This window comes from Corythoichthys intestinalis, chromosome 4 (genome assembly GCF_030265065.1).
Source record: "Corythoichthys intestinalis isolate RoL2023-P3 chromosome 4, ASM3026506v1, whole genome shotgun sequence".
NCBI lineage: Eukaryota > Metazoa > Chordata > Actinopteri > Syngnathiformes > Syngnathidae > Corythoichthys > Corythoichthys intestinalis.
The window spans coordinates 8774317-8797987 of NC_080398.1; the positions used below are offsets into that span (position 1 = coordinate 8774317).

The window sequence follows — 23671 nt, forward strand, 5'->3', positions numbered from 1 at the left end:
AAACCTTTGTTCCCTCCTGATTACATCACGACTTAAGTTTGTATTATAAAATCATGGAGATTTGGTTATCTGAAGATACTGATAACATTGGTGTATAATTATAATGAAACGCATCATTTTAAATATCATACTTTTAGGCACTCCTTAAGGAAGTAATACGTTTGCTGTGTCGCAAACATGAATGCATTTCTTGTAGATGGTAGCTCAACATTAATAGATATATATGTAGCAGTACACTAAAGAAAATTGTACAGTCTCCAGAGACAACAGCACAATACTGGCAGTTCACATTGCATCAATTTTGCTTTACACAAATCTGGAGATTAAATTCAATACGTAAAGAATCTAATATGTCAATCAGTCATAAATGAGAATGATTTATTTCGCAAAAGCTTCTACTTTTGATACTAATGTATTGGATATCAGTAGATTGTGTGCCAATTATATAATGGCCATTAAATGTATAATTGCACAAATATCCATATATTAAGATTGCTTACATGTTGAATGATAAAATAAACTGAGGTAATAGCATGGAAATGAAACAAATTTCCTAATACCCTAAACGTAACATTATTATGCAAGATTTTGACTCCTTATGGCACAATGCCACAACTGAATAGGATAATGTGATGATCAAGCATGACTCTTAAGTATCAATTAAATCTACAGAAGGTACAATATACAGTAGAGTATAATTGAAAACAATTTTTGTAATTCCAATTTACACAGACGTGATGGCAAGCAAGTCTCAGCCTGTTTCAATCCTTTTAGTTCCTGGTGCACTTTTGTGCCGCACTGGGTCGATACTAATTTAATTTCTGTCTCGGAAACTCCCAGGTCGCCCCTCGACAGGACCTCTTAGCCTGGCCAATGAGGCGCAAGCGTGACGGACTGAAATTCCCCTCAAAAAATAAATAAATAAAATAACCCACAAATATAACCACACACACATATAAACATATACACATACACACAGTGGCTCAACACAACTGAGTGCAGTGCTGCTTCCAAGTTGCACTTGATTGGGTTTACGTATTCTCGTGCCAAATCCTAATTGCGCTCGTGTTTGTTGGAAAGGAATACACAGCCAGTGCGACACATCTAATAATAGTGGCTCATTGTGTGCTCAACGAATGAATGCTCACAAACGGACCTTAATCACAACCGGAGCTATCAGCCACCCCATTGCACATAAACAGCTCCGCGGCCATTTTGTGCAAACAAGTTATACTTCAGCTTTGTGTGTCTTCATGTTTTTAAGATATTTTCTGTGACTCACACTTAAGAGTGTGCTTACATTTACTGAAAAACAAACAATTTGAATACACACCCCCCCGATATGCAAACAGAAATGACGCAAGTAGATAAGTACTTATTGAAATGAATTTGACAACAATGTCCGTGATTTACACTAGGCCTTCCGTGAAAATTAAGAATCATTCCATTACGATGTCAATGCTACTTTTATTCAACCGTTGTGATCCTTGAGTGTTTTGAACTGTTACCTCACCAATGTCATATTGAGTTGGTTAATTCTTCCTAGAGGACTTTTAATAGGATAAATGTAGCTCAGTTTTGCATATCACTTTGTTTTTTCTTTATAAGTTAGGCTACGTTCATACTACAGGTTTTAATGCACAATTCCGATTTTTTGTCATATCTGTTTTTTGGCATGCCCGTTCAGACTGCTTTTGTCCATTGAGCCCGTCCAAGTATTACGCATACGCACTAATTCGCAATCTGACACGCGTTGAGCAAACCAACCCGCATGCGCAGAAGCATCAAAACAACACACATCATGACATCGCCTGTCGCGATAACAAATTTTAGTGTGCGATAATTTATCTCATAAATTATTGCGATATGCGACATTATTGCGCCCCCCCCAATTTTTTTTTTTTTTAAAACCAATTTACAATGACACAGTGAGAATACATTACAGTATATATTAATACATCAAGTACACCCATTTAAACGCAATAAGAAATCAAAACTAAAAACAATAGACTATGCCTCTTAAGTAAAAGACAACAATATTAATACCGCACAGAAACACAGAATAAATAAAATTAAATAATAAATAATAAAATGTGTTTTTCAAAATAAAAAATAAATACAATTGCAGTTAATAACTTGAGCATTTAGGCAAATAAAAACTTTCCCCCTCATAGCTTCTGCAATGGTGTTGCATAGGGATGCAACGATACAGTTCAGTCACGGTTCGGTACGATTTTCGATAGGGGGGCACGATTCTCGATCTGATTCAATACATTTAATACTCTGAAAAATAAAATAACTTTTTTGTTTCGTTTTTTTTTTTTTTTTTTTGCAAACGAGCAAAAATTAAATTGTCATCACAGAAACATGCATTTTAGTGCATAATATCTATGTGCTTACTTCTTACTGAGCTGAAGAAATTTAGCATAAAAGTGCTGAGAACAATCTTTACTGTTTGTAAAGTGAGGTGGGGCACGCTGTTGATTGCTACAGCTCTCTTAGCAGCTAGGTTTACCACATGAGCAAGACATCCTATTTGTGGTCCGAATCCATCTGTGTCACGTACTGAATTAACAATATTTGCAGTTTATTTCTTTAGTCACTGGTATTGATTGATTTGGCCTGCTTAACTTCCATTCAGTCATGGTGGTTTTTAATTCATCAATGTAGTATATGGACTACGTGTCCCATAATCACTCTGGGCTCACGTAGCCAATGGCATGGGACTGAGCACATCTAGTTTGCTATTTCATGATATCTAGTGTGTGCGCGCATTAAAAAAGTTAGCAAACGCCACAGAAGTCACGTCTGCTCATTACTGCACAACACCAGCATATGACAATCGACTTTCATAAACAGGTCGAGTTTGATGCACAGCGCTCTTAATTTGCCACTCAAATATCCGGTGTTGTGCCGAAAAATAGCCGCCTTGCGTGAAATGTCACCCATGACAGGAGCCCCCACACGTCAACAACACCGGCACGCCGGAGATGGTTCGCAGGCAATCCAGAGCACTGACGCGGCCAGCATACGTTGAACAATAGGATATAATGGGAACGATTCGCTCCGGCGCTATTTTTTGCCGGACCTGGAACGAAGATGCATTTTGCGCAGTTGCTAACAAGGAATCCGAACTTTTAACAGCATGTCTGCTGCACGCGCGCACGCACGTGCACGCGAGGCGATAAATCGCAGCAGAAAAATTACCGCCTTCATTTTTATTTATTGTCCGATAAATGGAATTATTGCATATTGCGACAGGCTTAATCATGACACATGCTGGCTGTCATCCGTCATTCCAGGGTGATCATATTTTGATTTCCAAAAAGAGGACACAAATAACAGACATTAATAATCTCCGTTTATATTCAAGTTTATGTGGATTGATACGACGCATGCACGCGCGTGCATGACGCACAGAAAAGCCTTATGTGTGTGCGTAAATTTGCCTCGACCACATTGTCGCGGACAGCAAAGTGGCTGATGGCTAGAAATCCAAGCAGTTCGTGAACACGACACGAACAATATCTCGCTCATCTGCACTCGAAAGAAACTGAAACCATCTACCTATTCCTTCCATCCGATTGCAACTCCGCCCGACGACGTAAAAAAACAAACAAAAAAATGTAATATTGGAAAATTTCTCACGGCACACCTGACGATCTCTCATGGCACACCAGTTGAAAAACACTGATGTAAGCATTCCTTAATATTGCTTGTTTGGCGCACATAGACAAAACAGTGTATAATCAGGCTTATCCTTTACTTCATTTTATTATTATTTTTTTTTTATGACTGTGGTCGAGCTTGCCTCCTGCATAGAAGCAGAGTCCAAGCTCGGCGCTATGGTGCTACCGCTAATGAACAGCTATCGCTGCCTTCCTGCCTGCTGCACTCGCTCTTTGCTGACATAATTGCTGCATGAATTCCGATTTGGGAGACTTGACAGTTCAGACCGCCGTGACATTATGGAAAAATTGTGGCCCAGATCGGATTTAAACCACATAAGAAAGTGACCCAGATCGGATTTGAAATGGTCCACTTCAATGCGACTTGTCCAGTTTAGACCGTCAAGTTAATGCCTCACTCGAGTCGGAAAAACACGAAAAAATCAGATTTGTGCATTAAGACCTGCAGTATAAACCTAGTCAAAGTCACATATTTTTACATATAGTGGCATGATAAAGTATCTAAACCTTTGGGAATTTTTCACATTTCTATATAAAATCACCATCAAATGTGATCTAATATTTGTCAAAATCACACAGATGAAAATACAGTGTGTGCTTTAAGTAAAACCACCAAAACATTTATATGTTTTCATATATTAATGAGGATAGGATTAGGGCTGCAGCTATCGAATATTTTAGTAATCGAGTAATCAACTGAAAATCTGAAAATTCTATCAACTAATCAAGTAATTGGATAAAACATTTCTTACCTAAAAATGTAATTACACTTGATAACACACATCACTTGAAAGCTACGTGTTTTTCCCACTTGTTCCAATTTAATTTCCATGTGTGTCAAGCTATTTTAAAGTTCTAGTTACAGTTTAGACTAACTTAAAACTTAAGTACTGATAAGATTTTGAGTTTTTGCAGTGTTCAAAATAAATGTATGATACCTGCTGTATTGGAGCACATTAGGGACCAGTGCTACTTGGTGTTTTATTCAGCAGTGACTGCTGAGCTAAAACTGACAGTTAGCTTTATTATGTTTTAATTTTACACCCTTATCACTCTACAGCGCTGCGTTTTTACAGATTAAATAAAGCCTGTATGTAAGACACGTTAGCCACGCATCGGCAGTGGTCATAATCAATAGAAACCTAGCCCTCCGAAGGGTTAACGTTACGTGAGCGAGTGACAGTAACGTTATATTTATTAGCGATGAGAAGTCTACTGCTTAAAGATGGCGGCTGTTTACTAACGCTGCCCATACGCGGCTGAGTCTGTCATTTCGCATCTAGTCCTAAATGCATGCGATATCTATGAGAGGCATCGGACACTACCTGCTACCACACTAGCATCCTGCGGGTGTAGTTTTTAGCAACGTCGGCGTATTTTGTAGCGGCTGCCGGCTGCGGTAAGTTTAAAAAAAAAAAAAAAAAAAAAATTGCTTCTTCCTCTACGCACATGACGTCAGCGCGTCGTCCCGCATTAAAAGTAGTCCGGGCAAAACGTGATGCTTAGAGCTGGCAAAATTAAACGATTCCTCGAGGTGAATAAAATTACTCCGATCAGTTTTTAAACTCGGGTTACTCTAGTTGCTCGAGTATCGTTTCAGCTCTAGATAGGATCTGCCTAAGCAGACTTAAAGACCAATTGAAACCAATTTTTACCAAACATTTGAAGTCAGATTTGTGCCGAATCACTGATGAGTGGTTTAAAGCTGCCCTGCCCACTTTAAAACACACCTGCTAAAAAAATGTCTTGATGAGAAGCATTGTCTGATGTGCAACATGGCTCGGTCAAAAGAGCTGTCTGAAGACCTGCGATTAAGGATCGTTGATTTGTATAAAGCTGGGAAAGGATATAAACCCCTCTCTAAGCGTCTGGATTTTCATCAATCGACAGACCAATAAATTGTCAACAAATGGAGAGAGTTTGGCTCTGTTGCTTCTCTCAAGGAATGGCCGCCCACCAAAGATGACACCAAAAACTATACGCTGAATACTCAGAGAGGTAAAGAAAAAAAAAAAAAAAAAAAAAAGAACCCTAGAGTGTCTGCTCAAGACTTACAGAAATCACTGGCACAATCCAATGTCTCTGTGTACACATCAACTATATGTAAAACTATGGCCAAGAGTGGTGTTCATGAGAGGACTCCACAGAGGAAGCCACTGCTGTCTAACAAAAACATTGCTGCTCATTAATGTTTGCAAAAAGGAACATTGGACACTCCACAGAAGTTTTGGCAGAATATTTTGTGGACTGATGAAACCAAAGCTAAATTGTTTGGGAGTAACATACAACATCATGTGTAGAGGAAAATGGAACAGCTCACCAACATCAACACCTCATTCCCACCGTGAAGCAGGGTGGAGGGAGCATCATGATTTGGGGCTGTTTTGCTTCCTAAAGGCCTGGACAACTTACAATCATTAATGGAAAAATGAATTCAAAAGTTTATCAGGATGTTTTGCAGGAAAATGTAAGGCCGTCAGTCAGACAGTTGAAGCTAAAAAGAGGATGGATGCTGCAACAACACAATGATCTAAAACACAGAAGTAAATCAACTTTAGAAAGGTTTCTGAAGAACAAAATACACGGTCTGGAGTGGTCAAGTCAAAGTCCAGAGTTGAAACCCATTCAGATGCTGTGGCATGACCTAAAGACAGCGATTCATGCCAGACAACCCAGGAATCTGATTATACTACAGCAGTTTTGGGGAGAAGAATGGGCCAAGATTAGTCCTAAACGATGTGCCAGACTGATCTGCAGCTACAGGAAACGTCTGGTTGAAGTTATTGCTGCCAAAGGGGGGCCACAAAATATAACATGTGATGGTTCACTTATTTATTTTTTTCCCCCTTCTGTCATTGTTTGCATACTATCTTCATTAAAATATGAAAACCTATAAATGTTTGGGTGGTTTTAGTTAAAGCAGACACTGTTTTTTTCCATCTGTGTGATTTTGACAAAAATCAGATCACAGTTGATGGTGATTTTATGGGGAAATGTGAGAAATTCCAAAACGTTCAGATACTTTTTCATACCACTGTAGGTTCACTGCGGTGTAGTGGTTCAATTGCCCGACTTCTGTGAAAATGTGGTTTCAGTTCTTACTGAATAATTTTGCCTAAAGAGACACCAAAGTTATTTTCAAATATTTTAAACTATTTCACGCATTGGATAGGTCAAAATGGGGGAGTCCCCTGGTTAAAGTGAGGTGTCTACACATTTTATTATTTGATTGCAATCGCCTAAGCAAGTTAAATCATTCTACAGGTTTTGAAATTTGTCACAATCTGACATCACACTGTGACGTATTATGCAAGTATCTGTACTCTTCATCCTTCCTTCACGCCCACAGGCAAAGACAGCAATAACAAAACACAGTATGGGAATTAATATTCACAGCCTTTGACTTGAAAGATTATTTACTTTTACAGAGCAATTTGGAATATTAAAATAATACTTCTATGCCCAGTTTACCCAGGAATGGGCTTTGCTGAAGACAGCTGGACAGAGACAGTGATTTACTCCAACATAAACAACCTCACTAAGACCTTTAAAACCCTACTAAACACGTCTGCTTTTTCTGATTCAATTGCACTGAATATCTGCTCTTTGCAGTATGAATTCCAATGTTGCTTATGAGCAAATTGGAAGAAATTGCTCGGGTAAAGGGGAAAGCAAAAGAAGAAAAAAGAAAAAGATGGAAAAAAAAAAAAAAAAAAGCAAGAAATAGGTAGCATGAGATTTGCACAGTCTGCAGGTCAGTGCATAAAAACCCTGCCAGACATTGCTTCTCTTAATTCTTCAGTCACACCTTAATGAGCTGTAACAAGACAATGACCTACTTTGGCAAATGGCGGGCATGGCGGTTGGTAGATATTGCTTCAGTTACACATTTGCAGAAAGGATCATCATTTCAATTCAAATATCACCACCCTCACTCAATTGAGTGAAGAACCTCTGCCACCTCCAATCTGGGTGACCAGGCATCCCCTTTTCCCTACCTACTTTTTTGATCCAGGGTTTTCAATACCTCAGGTTGAATGAATCATTGCACTGCGTGATGACTCAGATTTATGTTTGAGTCATGATTTATTGCACATTCTGTGATAGAGCTGAAACGAGTACTCGAGCAACTCGAGTAACTCGAGTTTAAAAACTGATCCGAGTAATTTTATTCACCTCGAGTAATCGTTTATTTTGACAGCTCTAAGCATCACGTTTTGCTAGGACTACTTTTAATGCGGGACAACGCGCTGTCACGTGCGGAGAGGAAGAAGGGGAAAAAAAAAAAAAAACTTACCGCAGCCGACAGCTGCCACAAACGACGCCGACGTTGCTAAATACTAGCCCGCACAATGCTACATTGGTAACAGGCAGCGTCTGGCGCGTCTCATAGAGATCACATGTATGTTGAACTAGATGTGAATTGACAGACTCGGCCGCGTCTAGGCAGCGTTTGTAAACAGCCGCCATCTTAAAGCAGTACAGCGCTAAGCGCTAATAAAGAGCGCTAATAAAGAGCGCTAATAAAGAGCGCTAATAAAGAGCGCTAATAAAGAGCGCTAATAAAGAGCGCTAATAAAGAGCGCTAATAAAGAGCGCTAAGCGCTAATAAATAAGATTAACGTTACTGTCGCTACTAGCTCACGGAACGTTAGCCCTGCGGAGGGCTAGGTTTCAATTAATTATGACCACTGTCGATGCGTGGCTAACGTGTCTTACATACAGGCTTTAACATAACATAGCATTGTGGAGTGATGAGGGTGTAAAATAAAAACGTAATCATGCTAACTATCAATTTTAGCTCAGTAGTCATTGCTGGATAAAACACCAAGTAGCACTGGTCCCTAATGTGCTCCAATACAGCCTGTATCATACATTTATTTTGAACACTGCAAAAACTCAAAATCCTATCAGGACTTACACTTTAGACTAACTTAAAACTTAACTAGAACTTAAAAATAGCTTGACACAAAGAGAAATTCAATTGAAACACGTGGGAAAAAAATCCTAACTTTTAAGTGATGTGTGTTATCAAGCGTAACGGCATTTTTAGGTAAGATATATATATATATATTAATAAGATCTAAAAGTTTTTTGAGTGAAAGCAGTGAATTAGTCTTTTTTTTTTTTAATTCTAGTTACACCTGAGATGCAATTGTTGGCTGTTTTCAACAATATACAACGAAAATAAAGACATTGATTGACTGAAAATGGTTCAAGATTAGATGAAATGTCTTGTTTTCTCATGTATATGTATAATTGCTCTTCACCTAAAAATATATTTGTTTTATCTGATTACTCGATTAATCGATAGAATTTTCAGTCGATTACTCGATTACTAAAATATTCGATAGCTGCAGCCCTATTCTGTGAGTATAGTCTTTGCTTGGCTTCTCAAAAGATTTCCATAACATAATTGGGTGGTCTACATGTCAGTCATCACAGCGGTTTAGCAGTTTAGTACTGCACTGAATTGTGGAGGTAAAGAAAAACCCATTTTCACTATTTCAGCTTTCTTGATTTTTTTTTTTTTTGGGGGGTGGGGGCATAGGTAAAATGGGCATGGTTAATGGCTGCGACAATTTACGAATACATCAGTTTTGTTAATTAAATTGGACTGTGATGGTATGACACAACAGACAAGTCGGGCACGAGGAGCTCAGTAAGCCTGTTAGCTCCAGAGCTAATTGGTGGCTAGCCCTTCTTATTGCGGCAAGGGAAGTCCTGCAACAATTGGCAAATAGGATATATTTCAGCCATTGGATGCTTTTTGACACTATGCACTATTGTCATAACTCAAACTGGTAGGCGTGTATAGGCATTAGAAAGATAACGGACTAAGTAGCATCCATTTTTCAGTGGGCCGTGGTTTTCTGCATTCAGCAAACACACACATGGGTATGGGAAAAATAGCTTGATTTTGAAATTTTGAATACACCTGGGAATTTTTTTAATGCATTAAATCTGTCAGGATTGGATGTTACTACTCTTTTGTGATGCGTTAAATGTGTAAGACCCCTATTTTCGTTTTGCAGAGACAAAAACTGTTAGGAGAACTGCCTGCCAGGTACCTGCCAAGTAATCATGTTTTGTCTGTTATGAATTTATTTTAACTTTTCCATATTAACTTTTTTGCAGCCATTGATGGCTGCCAGCCCTCCCTGATTGGTTTTCCGTTGTCTTCAACGGCAGTGAATGAGCTGAACCTTTTACAACTGTGTTCGTTCATTATTTTATGTATCTATTGAGGGAGAATCTGTATGCGAAGGGGTTAGTTTTGTCAATAAAAGTGTGGAGGGGAAAAAAAAATACACTATCCCCACCAATATATTTGGAAATTAATCCATTAAAAACTTCCTTGGTGAAGTTAAACCATAAATGCCAAATGAACAACAACAGTTTCTCCCTTAATTCAAAGCTGTAATCACATTCACAGCTATAGCCCAGTGGGTCAAATCCAGAGATTACCTCTATTTGCAGAATAACACAATGAAACACAAGTGCTACAATCACATCTCATTTTTGTTTTCACCAAAGCAACTGTACTGCAGTGTGCCAGCCCGGATAATTCACAAAGCACATTTACCAAAGACAGATAAGTCACACCATCTCAAAGGCTGAAGCTCATCTTGTGGACGTAGCTCAGCAGCAAGACAATAGGGCATGGATGCACAGTAGTGAGAGTCAGAACTTGATGAGACTAGATGACACGTAAGCCAAGAGAGAGCGAGAGAGAGAATGAGTGTGTGTGAGTGTGTATTTTTACGAAGGGAGTCTGTGAGGAGGACAGGGAGTAAAGTGGTAATTACCTCACTGTAGGTATCTTGATTATAGTTCATCCAGGTTCTCTGTGTTAATAATTTGCCAGGGGAATACAGAGATTTGCACACACACACTCGCAGGGCTATGATGCAATAGTAGAAAAAGACTCATTTACATGCACACCCACTACTGGAGGAGGAGCAAGCAGGCAGACCCTTGGGAGATGAAAAATATACAGTTGATATGAAGTCATTTGAAGGCTCTACATTTCTGTTCAAATTTCAGGTTGTGGTGAACTTTAAAAAAAAAAAAAAAAAAAAAAAAAAGACCAATAAAAATAATCCCAAAAAAATATTTCACCATTAACATAGTCTATACATGTACAAAATAACATAAAATTCCACATTGGTTTCAATACGAAGGAACATTTAGGAATTTAACCAAGGCAGAACTATTTGGTTATAATTCAAAATAGTATCACGCAAAAAAACTAAAAAACTTCTTATCAGCAAAACGACAGCATACTGAACCATAGTAGTGGCTTTTCTTTATGGAGACAGCATTAAGATATTTAAACAGTTCCAAATAGTTAATATTAGCATCAAACCTTGAAGCTTATGCTAGAAAGCAAAAAAAGAACATTTTCAGCATGTCACAAAAATGTTGGTAGGCGTGTGCCAACCCCCATTTAACATTAGTTTTAATGTGATCGGTTAATTCTAAACAAAGAATACAGGAAAACGAGGGTGTGCACACTTGTGCAACCACTGTTTATTTTAACTTCCCCCTCTCAGAATTATTTTGTAATGATTTTTTATTTAAATAAGACTAGGTACATATTCAATGTATTTTAATGGATCATGTCTATTAATCGGTTCAATGAAATGGTACCGAACACAAGCGCTGTTTTCAAAAAGGATGGAAAATTAATGCGGGGAAAAAAAATATACATATATATATATATATATATATATATATATATAATCTACTTTTTTAATCATATACCTCAACAAATTTACGGATTTGTTTAAATATGGGCTAGCTAAGCTACAATGCATCATACTGAAAGGTCTTTGTAATGAATTTGCACCCTCATGCAGCTGAGTAGGAGCACTAAAATGCTAAAAAGCGTGGCATATAAAATGATTCCAAACACTTTGGTTTGAACTTGTAAATTCTTGAATACAGTGAAATGCTATCAATCATAATTGATCACATTAGACTGTGGATGTGCAACTGATGTACAGTACATAAATCTATATAGAAAATGTCAACCACCTCCTCTGATAATACGTGGCAGAAGCACAGCCAATGTTTGCTCTGCGTGCAGGAATCAGATGTGATTTGGATTGGTATTTAAAGCGGCACACTCACACAGGAAGGGAAATGATGCATGCATTTACACATTAAATTAGACACCGAAAGGCTAATGAGGTGTGCTTTCAATAAAGAAACAGGAGCAGCCTCCTTTGCTATGCGGCAGATAGGCTGGAAGTTTGTTGTCAAGAGAGGAGACAAGGGAGGGGAAAATGAGGCTGTGCAGGATCCTTCAGAAGAAATGATAAAACACTTTTGTCTCCAATTAGGAAGCTGCTGATCCAAAGCAAAGGCCTGGACAGGAGGGGATTTGAAGACAAGAAGCAGTTCAGGTGACACGAGGGTTAGTCAGGAGGACACAAATTTGTTCATTACCTTATTTGAACCAACAAATTCTATGGAGCGCTTCAATAACACAGTGCTTATAATATTACATTAACCTTTAACTGCTCCAGGAAGTCCGAAAATAATCTCTCTTCTAATAAAGGAACAATCAGCGTGAGAGAAAAGGCGGCTATAAAATTGACAACGCTCGTAAACCTCGTTCATTAAATCGTAAAAAAGAAAGAGGCTGACGGTGAGCCTCAGTCTTTCCGAGCTCCAATTTTTCAATCAGGAGGGGGGCTGGAACCTGCGTCACTTTAAAGCGTCTCCGCTTGGCTGCTCGTGCTTCATTAAAACTATAAATCCAGACAGTGACGGAGAGGTGACGGCCAAAGTCTTCCATCACGTGTTTAAAGAGACTGCAGTGGCTCCTGGGCTGCAATATTGCATTCTAAAGCATCTTTTTTTAATTGTTGCTTCAAGACCGAGGTATTATACTTTATGGAATGCATAGACCTCACTAAAATACTCTCAGTGGTGAACTAATTACTTTTCATGAACTCCTTACACATTGCAACTTTACAATTGAATTGTTTTATTAATGAAACCCGACTAAACGCACTAACTAGGGCTATTCTAATTATAAGCATGATAATGTCGTAGCTGACTTCCAACTATCCCAGTATCTATCTGGCAATTATTTTAACCCATAGGGAATGTGACTAGTTTAGTTATTTAAAAAAACTTTACCACAAAAAGACCACCTACATACATGGACATCAGATTTTGGGTCATGTAGGCCACAAGTGATGCTCCAAGTCTGAATTACAATAATTCTTTTAAAAATTATTTTGTATTATTACCGTATTTTTCGGGACTATAAGTCGCAGTTTTTTTCCCATAGTTTGGCTAGGGGTGCGACTTATACTCCAGAGCGACTTATGTGTGAAATTATTAACACATTATTTTATCATTTCACATGTTATTTTGGTGTTTTGGAGTGATACTGATGGTTTGGTAAAGTTGTATGTTCTTTATGCTACAGTTATCTGAATGACTCTTAATAGCTGTTATGTTCATATACCGGCCACGTTCGCATTTTGTTGTTCATGCATCATGCAACATTATCATACTGTACACTTATTCATCATGTTGTTCTCTATTGTATTTTTATTTTAAAAAATGTTCAATGTGTCGGAGTTTATCAAGTAAATTTCCCCCCAAAATGCGACTTATACTCAGGTGCAACTTATATATGTTTTTTTTCCTCTTTGTTGGGCATTTTATGGCTGATGCGACTTATACTCTGGTGCGACTTATAGTCGGAAAAATACGGTAAATATTTTCATTGTAATATATTTTTATGAATAAATGCAATTAATTAATCAAAGTTTAGTTAAAAACAAAACAATTAAAACTAACAAATACACTCCGTCCATGGCCCTCAATAACACTTTAAAGCTGTTTTTATATCTCATTGTATTACGCTCAAGGCCTGCCATTGACAGTGATAGACGTCCAATTCATTTAAACTGGGAGGACAGGCTATTAATTCTCATGTTTCAGTGGAATTGTTGGCGCTGGATGTCCAATCCATTTTGACTGGGAAGGTTGAGAGCCATCATTCACCGCCAGCCTCTCCCAGTCAAAATAGATTGGACGTCTAGCATCATCAATGGCAGCCACTGAGTTAAAAGAGTGCTCTTTGGAGTTTAAAAATCATGTTATATGTTGACGATGGGCATGAAGAAAAAAAAAAAATCAATGATTGATTGGCAAGAATTCTGTGGAAGCTGTTAAAATGATTGCTGATTAAATTAACCAATTGAGTGGAGTGCACCTTCTGGCTACAAACAGCAGAGGTGCTTTTTATTCATTTTGAACTAGTCTGCAGTCTTAAAAAGCCCAACATATCAGTAATTTATTAAAAAGAATTCTGTGTTTTATAAGAGTATTCTTGAGCTACTGATCTATGAGGAACCGATATTGAAACAGAACGCAATATCAATTTCAGTAATATGAAATAAAACCTGCAATTTAAATAATTGATTAATACATTTTTCATTTTCACCTAAATCAATCAAGACTGCTTGTTCCTACTACAGGTTTGTGAACCATAAAATGTTCCATTAATAAGGTGAGCCTACATACTTAACTATCCTTTGAATGAGAGCTGCAAAGTGTGCCAGTAAAAAAATACTAACTCAATACTCATTGGCAAAAATTTCCCCCCATTTCCAAGAGAGACCTGTCTGATCATGCTGTATGACATTTGACAGATGATTCCTCAAATAAGGGGCAAAATGAACTTAAATTTCTGTAAATTTGACATGTAAAATAAAGAGAACCGTATGATGGTTTTCACACATCTACATTTGTCATACAAATGTTCTGTGGAGCAAAAAGACAAACCTCAGCTGGTCATCATTTTGTTTTGTTCTGTATCGTTAATGTGTCATTCTTTTAATTTGGTTGCGCGGGAAGTTTGGCATTGTAACAACACTACTTTGAATAACATTTGATGTAATCACAACAACAATAAATAAAGGCCATTACATTAGAATGCAGGAATAAATACTGATGGACAAAGATGTATTAATAATTGTGGTGGGAATGTCAATTTATGTAGCATCTTACTGAGCAGTGCTGCTAATATTTAGCATGTTGCTAATTAATCAACCACAATAAAAATGCCTCTCATCATATAGTGTACTTCAACATTACTGTGTGTGGTTTTTTTTAACAAATAAAATATACAATATGGAGAAATGATCACCTCCGATAGGCTTGGTTAGTGACCTAATGTCCCCGCTGTGGTTCCCTGATCCTGCTGATGAGAACCCAGACCCTTCCTCAGGGGGCCTCAGAACAACTGGGTCTTGGCTGGCAGTTTATTGAAAATAGGAAATGGGAAAATGATTGAAGCTCAACTAATCACAGCTCATACATCCATCAGTGGCCAGGAGGGAGCTGTGAAGGATGAAAATAGGCGTATAGGAGGTGGGTGAAGAGGGGCGAGGGGGGTGTAAATAGGACGGTAATGAAGAGTGAAGAGAGGAAGACGAGAGGGATGGTGAACCCTGCTTTTAACTCTGGGAGCAGGGGAGAGAGCAGCGTGATTGGAAATGTGCAACAAGCACAACGGGGGTTGTTGGCCTTCTGCATGATGGCGATGATGGCACCATGTTTGTGTGGGCACTGCCTGCCAAAAAACTGCAGCCATTCATGTCAGAATCACAGGGGTACAAAGAGGTCCTTAAGCCTCACAATGCCACAGTTCGACTAATTACACTAAACTCAACTGCAATGACAGCACACAACTCAAACACCCTGAAAGTTCTACACTTTGTACCAAAACATCATGTGAGGCTTCAACACAGTGCACCTCTTTCTTTTCTTCTTTAGGGGGATTGAGAGGAGGAGGGGGGGGGTATAAGCCCCCACAGGATGGTGATAACCATAGAACAAGAACAACAACTATTTGCAAACGTAGATGTACGTTTTTGTAATGTTAAATAAATGAAGACAAAACATTTCAAATACCTTTTTCCACTACAATTTACATATCATTTGGCTCTTTGAAATATTTCTGACATGTAAAAGTTAAAACCTAAGTTGTATGATGAGAGTTGTGGTTTGATCTGAGCTACTAAATTCAATTCAAACCCATTTTAAATGAGAATTCACAAATGCCTTCCAGCATTTAAAGTGTGTATGATTAACCCTAAAAGAGGTTCAGCTGGTCGAGTCGGCTTTCTCGGACTTGTTTTTTTTATTCAAGATTATTCATATTTATTTTAAACAACACTATATGATATTTGCAATTCATCAATTACCTCCAAATTGACTAAGGCTAATGAGGATAAGCACTTTAGAGATTCCACTACACATGATGAACCATGCATAAATGAAGAGGCTACATTTGCATCCACTTCCACATGCTCACAACTAAACACAGTCAAACTGAGCTGCACTGCATATGCATTGAGGGCTCTGTTATTTAAAAACAGCCTTAGTCATGCCTGCAGGTCACTCACTTGCACCCATCTATTATTTTCGCGAGAATCACCTGGATCAGCAGTTGAACCAAGTTTTCGCACTCTAATAGTGTACCACTCCCACACACATGCACTCAGAAACAACCTCAACTTTCCATTTACGACACATTAAAGCGGGAAATACACTCAGAGGAAAAAGCCACTGCATTCTGGAAGAATCCATTCTTGCAGTCAGATTAAAAATGAGTAGAGCACAGGTGAGTCAGAGGTGTGCTGCATGGCAGAGATTCCTTCTTCTGACTCATTTATTTTGCTATCAGTAAATTGTTGAGCAACAATGAAAGCTCAAACTAGTGACGCAGTCCGATATTTGCAACTTAAAGGCAACACAGCCAGGTTTTTTTTCTCTTAAAGGAAGGTGTTATTTACCTGGTGTTGGTGGAGTTCCAGTAAATTGTGTGTCTTTTGCTCACGACAGCTGAGATCACGTTTAAAAGTAAAAAAGTGGTTTTCCAAGCAGGAAGGGTGGTCGGCGTCCAAATGAGGGAGCCCATCACGCGCACGTACTACGAAGTGTAAATAAAACAAAACAATGAACACAAAACAGGTGAGACGATTTGACTTCACCAGCTAGTTGCGCGTCATTCTGTGCAAGGTGACTTGAGGGAGTCACTGAATGCTAAGAAATTTTGCACCTCCAAAGTGAGGACTTGTTGCTAATTTATAAAAAATCTTCATTTTGTGCCAACTCGCTTTTCTAAAATGAAAAAAAATAAAATACAAAGTTGAAGAACGTGGATATGTGACAGAAGGAGCTTTGGCTGAAGAGTGGTCACAGTGGAGGGTGGAGCTGCCAAGGTTGGGTGGGCGGGATCGAGCAAACTTTGGGCCAATCAACAGCTAAAGGTGTGGTCACTTTAGAAAGCCCATAATTAGTGACGTGCGCCGACTGGTGTTGACGTTGACGGTCAGCACAAAGAATGGTGGCCTGAATTGTATTCTGAGTTGCACCTATCATGTTGACAAATTAGCAGGAAAGGTTTCTATGTTTCATAAATAATTCTTATTAACATGGTTCATGATCTAAAAACATAACTTTTCACCACATACACACATAATCTGGAATAATAGAACAATTCTTTATGAAAATAAATCTTTATTCCTGGATATTGGATGCAGAAGAAAATCAGTTTTTCTCATCCAAATATACTAAATTCAAGTGTGGGGAAATTGTGTTTGCTACAAAACAAAAATTCGAATTGATCTCTATTTCAGAATGAACTTAGATCCACACCGTATGTAAAAAATGTTTAAAGCAATTTGTTAGAGATATCATTTGGTCTAGGGCAGTGGTTCTTAACCTTGCCAAAGGTACCGAGCCCCATGATTTTCACACGTGCATTACCCCAACTCTTTGAAATTAGACAAAAAAATCTTTATTATTTATTTATTTATTTTTTCCCAAATTCAAAATCGATGTATCTAAACTAGTAAGCTAAAACCCAAGTAAATCTCCATTCAAATTTCTTCTCATTTAGACAGCATGTTTTTAAATAGGCCAAAATCTGTTTCTATTTTTGTTTTCATGTCAACATTCTCATTCACATCCTTGCCTCACATACTATTTTCATGGCATAAAATGTGACACAAATGTTGTTTTTTATATAAACGCAGTGCACGTTACCCACAGGTCTGGTTTACTTCCTCATACCGAGTGAGAGTCAACCTTCCACTGAGCAAACCAGTTTCTCTAGGACTACTAGTCGAAAGAATTGGAATAAAGCATGTAAATTGGGCACTAACGAGTTCAAAACCTGGTCTAAAACGTCACTTTGCCTAGATTTAGTCTGCATCCAAAAATATGGCCCAGCGTGTCTGAACTTTCACCGAACCTCTTAGACTGACTCACCGAACCCCTTGAGGTTCGATCGAACCCAGGTTAAGAACCACTGGTCCAGGGTCTGGACTATCCCCAACATGTTTCTTTTGACTAACAAGGTCAAAGAAGTCTCTTTCAAAATCATCCATAGATGCGATCCTGCAAACCACTACATGAAAAAAATTCAAGCAGGACATTGATACAAACTCTTTTTTCTGTGGAAATCAGCCAGAGACAGTTTAGCACTTTTTTTGGACCTGCTCTTTTTCCAATAAGTTTTGGAAAGAATTTAGCAAGTTCATCGTCAGGAAACTACATGTGGACTTCTTTTTTTTTTTTTTTTTAATTTGTTTATTAATCCCATGCGCTACAGGCAAATGAGGTAACACCAGTCGAGGATTTTTCTTTTTTAAATATCAAAAAAAAGAGAGAAAAAAACACAGAAAAAACAACAAGACAAAACAGCCCAAACCCCGCCAATACCAACATGTGGACTTCAAACTCAAATGGGAAAATGTCATTTTTTGTTTCTATGAAAAACTCAAGAACGTAAATGTTTTTATTATCAATCTATTCATTTTGTTATCGAAATTCTACCTTCACAAATGTAAATTTAGCAAGCTGTTACCATTTTTTTCTCACTTTCAGAATGATACTGTGTGCTACATAAATCTGTTAAAAAAAAAATCAAAGAATCTGAAAGCGGAAAAAACACTTAATATTTGTATAAAACGACTTTTTTTTTTTTTTTTTTTCTTATGTGCATTGTTTGGAATGTTCATACCCCCTGGCATATTTGTGTTTTCTTTTGTTTTTTGGTTTGTATTGTTGATTGTTCCTCTGTCTGTTTTTCGTTTGTATAGTTGATTATTCTTCTGTCTGTTTATTATGTTGTTAATAATAATAATGATAATAATATTAAATAAATATATATATATATACATATATATATATACACATATATATATTTTTAAAAGAACAGCACAAAGATGGTGGCATTGGCTTTTTTAAAGAAATACTGTAGTCGTCTCCGTTTCTGTGGCTTCAAATATTGAACGGTAATATTTCAGATTTTAAAAACTTTAAAGTCTTTATTCACAGTGCTTACCTGTAGGAGTCCTTTAATTAAGAAAGTTGGCTTAAAATTAAAAAGATATTTAAAAAAAAAAAAGAAAAAAAAAGAAAAACATTATCAATAATGTCACCCATTGTATATATTGATTGAAAGTAATCCATGAACAAATCCAAACTACGCATATACATTTAAAATGTTTTTTTTTTTTTTTTTTTTTTTAATTTTGTATTCATAAATTGATTGTTGATTCAAATTGAAAATGAAAAATACAAATTAAGTGTTCAGATGAGAATTAATAATTATTTATGTTTCACACTAGTCACTGATTATATGGACAAGTTTCCGAGGTACTTACGCTTTACTTCCACATTTCTGCTCATGACTTCCGTTTTACACTTTCTCCATCCAAAACAACAGTGGAGCTGGAGTGGCATCAATCATCAAAATCCCCCCCAAAAAAGACAATTTGAAAATACTGCAACCATCTGCCATCATCACCACATGGGAGGACAACATGTTCATGAAGGCAGATGTGGAACCAAACCGGTGCCACCTCAAAGATCGGGAGTTTATGTAGCCATGTTGCCACTGGTGTAATGGAAGATACGGTATGTTTTTTCTATCCCTGCATTTTCATGTGTCTATTGCTCAAAAAATACTAAAGCTGAAATCTTATGCATGAAACGACTATTACGATGAAGATTGTAATTACGATGATGTTTAATATTATTTACTACAGCTACTGTAGTGCTGTGACTGCAACGCATGCTAACTGCTGCTAGCCTGTTGCTAATCAGTATGTGTAGGATGGCACAATTATGTAAACCCATAAATGCAAGTGTTACAAGTTTTTTGTTTGTTTGTTTACAGGTGGAAAACACTGTTAGGCAAGGGAAGACAACTTGTTGTGCCTTACAACAACACTTACTGTACGTTGATGGACGTATATCGAGACTACGTGCGTTCTACTTTGATGATGGAAGGCTCGACTCCTGGGGGCGGCCGAGAGGCAGGGGCTGGGACAGATGGTGGCTCGCATCACGGCGGACCGTCAGCTCAATCCCGAGATCCAACTACGAGCTTTTTAACTGCAGCAACTTTAAGATACGCTATTGGAGCTGGAAAAACCGAGGACAGTGAGAGAAAACCCGTCTGGAAGCTCCCGAGGGTCTCCGTAATGTCGGGTGAAAGTTTGGCGAGGCTCCCTTAAGCCGTGCGGAGCTCTACTGTCTGATATCACATTCTCGTATGCTCCACCTTCATTAATATTTTTCAAATAATTTTTATAAATTCATATATTGAGCTGTTTTTCACATGCACCTATCGTTTTAAATAAAACAAGAAATGGAATCAAGTTTTATTGTGATCAATATCTGCAATAAAAAAGAAGGACATACTATTTTTGTTTATATGTACATACCTTGTAGTATTTCCTTGTAACAACAAAATCCATGTCAGTTCTTCTGTACACGTCAACTGTAAAATTATTTGTAATTTCACCTCATTTTGGTCACTCAAGTGGCCAGCGTATCAATCTACACCTCACGTTAACACAGGCAGCACAGGTTATAATGATGTCCACGAATGATCAACGAAGTGATATCAACAAACATAGAATCGTTTAAGTAGATCTTTAGGTTTAAAGCACATCCTTGACTTATTGTCTGCAGCTGGTTTCGATTTAAGGCGTATGGCGAGGTAGATCCACAATGGCGCATTGTAGCTCTTAGCTGGCCGCTGATCAAAATATTCTACTTTCAACCATATATATAGGTGCCTCCAGGGGTTCACGCACAGCACATAAAATCTTGGAGTCTCATCTAGGTCGTGCTGAATCCATTTTTGGAGATTCCGTGGGTTCCTCTTGTTTGATTTGGCAATTTTAACTTTGTCCACATGCGGCTTATTCAACCGCACTTCATGTTGTTCTGTCTAAACCGGAGGTTTGGAGCAGAAATTGTCAAAGATAGCGCCGCCCATGTTTCGTTCAGGAAACTTGTATATAATAGTATATTTGCCTGACTTTGACAGTGCACGGGTTCTATTACCCCTCACAAACAGTGGATTTGTGCGAGTGAAAATGTGAATGGTTGTCTGTTTATGCTTTGATATTAACTGCTAGGTAACAATTCTAGGATGTATTCTACCATCTGCCTGCAGTAAATAAATTGCTTTCCTTTTTTTAACCTATCCTGTTCAGCTACATGGTCAAACAGAATGGTAGATCTGAACGCCTTTTAATTCTGGAATATTTTTGGTGTCCAACTGAGGAGATTGAATTACTCCCTTTGTGGATGTTTTCATTCTGATGTTTATTGGAAACGGTGAACAATGGTCTGAAGTGACAAGACAGCAATAGGAGTTTAAAAAAATAAATAAATAAAAAAAAACACCTTAATTGAATATATATTCTACATGACTACAAGTACAGTTACCAAGTAATCACCATTTTACTTAACTGAGGGGACACCCTGTGTGTAGTGCTGTAACTTTCAATACCAGTCTTGGTTTTAAGACATTCTTTTGAGGATCCAATCTTGATCAAACCTTGGTCTTAACACTCAAAAGTCATGGTTTCTTTTAGGTCTAGGGTTGGCCGGCACAGCAGACTTATGATTTTCTTTCAAGACTGGTAGTTCAACTTAATTAATGTGATTTTTTTGGGGTGAAAAACTGTTACATTCAGTTTCGGTGTTACTAACATTTCACTGCCTCTGTAAATAACAGCAAACTTAACAATGCAGCAACAACAACAACAACAACAAACAAACAAAATACATAAATAGTTTTGAATTTTTAAAATACTGTAGTCTGGTTTTCTTCTTGATCTCGGCACGTTTCAGTCTCAATTCCCAAAAGTCTCGGTTTTATCTTGGTCACGGAGAGTTCTGGTTGAATGTTGTGTTCTTGAGCGCAACACTGCCTATAAGAAAAAGGCTACCAGCACCAGGACAAGGGAAGACAGGAAAAAAGAGGGTAGGGCAAGGCAGGGTTTCTGTGAAACTCAATAATATTATCCACCTGTAAAAATTGGTAAGCTGATATCGAAATATCCGCTGTGTCATTGTTACGCCCAGGCAGCTAAATCCCAAAGTGTCTCAGGGAACTAATTAATTAGTATACCCCATCATATATGATTGTCATTCTTCCTGTGGAAGAAAATGTTGTGTAAGGATAGAACGTGCTCGGTACCTGAGAGGGGAGTGGAGCCAACCTGACCAACCACCAAGAGTAGAACGGGCACACTGGAACATCACTGCAGTCAAGATGTACAGTATAAGATCAACTAAAATGTAAATTGTGCTTTGACCGGATGAAATGCATTCATGTTATATTGTTTTATGTGAATAGACGTACTGCAATTAAAAAAGCAACAACAAAAAAGTACTAATTTAATTGACTTCAGATGATTGATTGGACATAAAAATTGTAACCTTGGTATATTTACAATTTAACATAATCCTTTCTTATGATCAAGTACTTTATATTGACTTTATTTATTTTTAATTTTTAAGTGATTCCTAATCAGAACATCACTTCGATTATTTGAAAAATCATTTAGATTAATCCATTTCATGATTACTCTGTCAATATCAGTAATGCAACGGTACTTGGTATCGGCTCTATACCAAAATCTTGCAATATCACAAACTCCGGATGTGCTTTCAAAGTGTTACATTTACTTCCTTGTTTTCCCTATTTACTGGCAGCACTTGGTTTGTTTTATTATTGGCTTCGTTGTTAAGCAAAACACCGGCTTTAAAAAGAACACCTGCTCTAAAACTCAGGAGCAGGGTGCCTACTGCCCATGGGCCTTTTACAACCCAAAAGAGCAATTGCCCAGCCCTGTATGCAATTCTAAAATCAAATAAAACCACAGAGAAACAGCTGTAAGAAACCCAATAAATGTGTTTAATATGGCTCTCTGAGGACTTTATGAAATGTGAAGTGACCAGTGATTGGAAAATGTCTCCCCACCCTTGCACTCTCAAATTAAATACACCTAGATTAGCAAATGGTGCTTTCAGATACCCACTGCACAAGCTGGTCAAACACAATTGAGCCACACCAATCCCTTTTGGTCTGTTATCTGCATTTCCCCTCATTTGTTGTGTGTGTATGTGAGATACGTATTAATTCCTTGCTTGTCATGCACCTCATGGGAGCATGTAGGGACAGTAATCACTACACCTCCGTTTGTGAAAGCCACTGGTGGTCCTCTCTAATTATTGGATTCTCCCACTGTGTGTTCGTGGGGGTGGGCTTGTGTGTGTGTGTTTTATAGCACTACTATCCCTCATCTAAGTTACACTGCTAGCATTTTATTAGCACCCTCCTACTCCTCCTTCTCCTGTTGCTTTATCTACTGTATATGCTATCGCGCGTGTGTGTAGGGGTGTATGTGGACTCATTAGCTCACTTCCTGAAGATCATTAATTTCCCATGATGCCTCACTGGTCCTATGTGGCTAATTTGTCCTCACTGGTGTGCAAGCGCTCCCTCAGCAAATACCGAGAACACCATAGAGGAGGAAAGGCTCCACAAGGGGTCTTTTTCTACTGTGACTGATCTGTTGGACCACATTGTTGCAATGCATTTGGGAGGATGCCAAGGGTTAGTATTTGCA

General features: G+C 37.9%; 1 protein-coding gene across 2 annotated transcripts in view; it reads right to left on the reverse strand.

Annotated features, from left to right (window-relative positions):
- si:dkey-246i14.3 (ephrin A4) overlaps positions 1-16911 on the reverse strand; it is an 84733-nt gene extending 67822 nt beyond the window's left edge. For both annotated transcript variants that reach the window (XM_057834931.1, XM_057834930.1), the window contains exon 1: positions 16520-16911. In XM_057834931.1, the coding sequence (XP_057690914.1) occupies positions 16520-16644 (125 nt within the window). In that variant the 5' untranslated portion in view covers positions 16645-16911. The remainder of the gene's footprint in view (positions 1-16519) is intronic.
- Positions 16912-23671: the final 6760 nt, after the last annotated feature.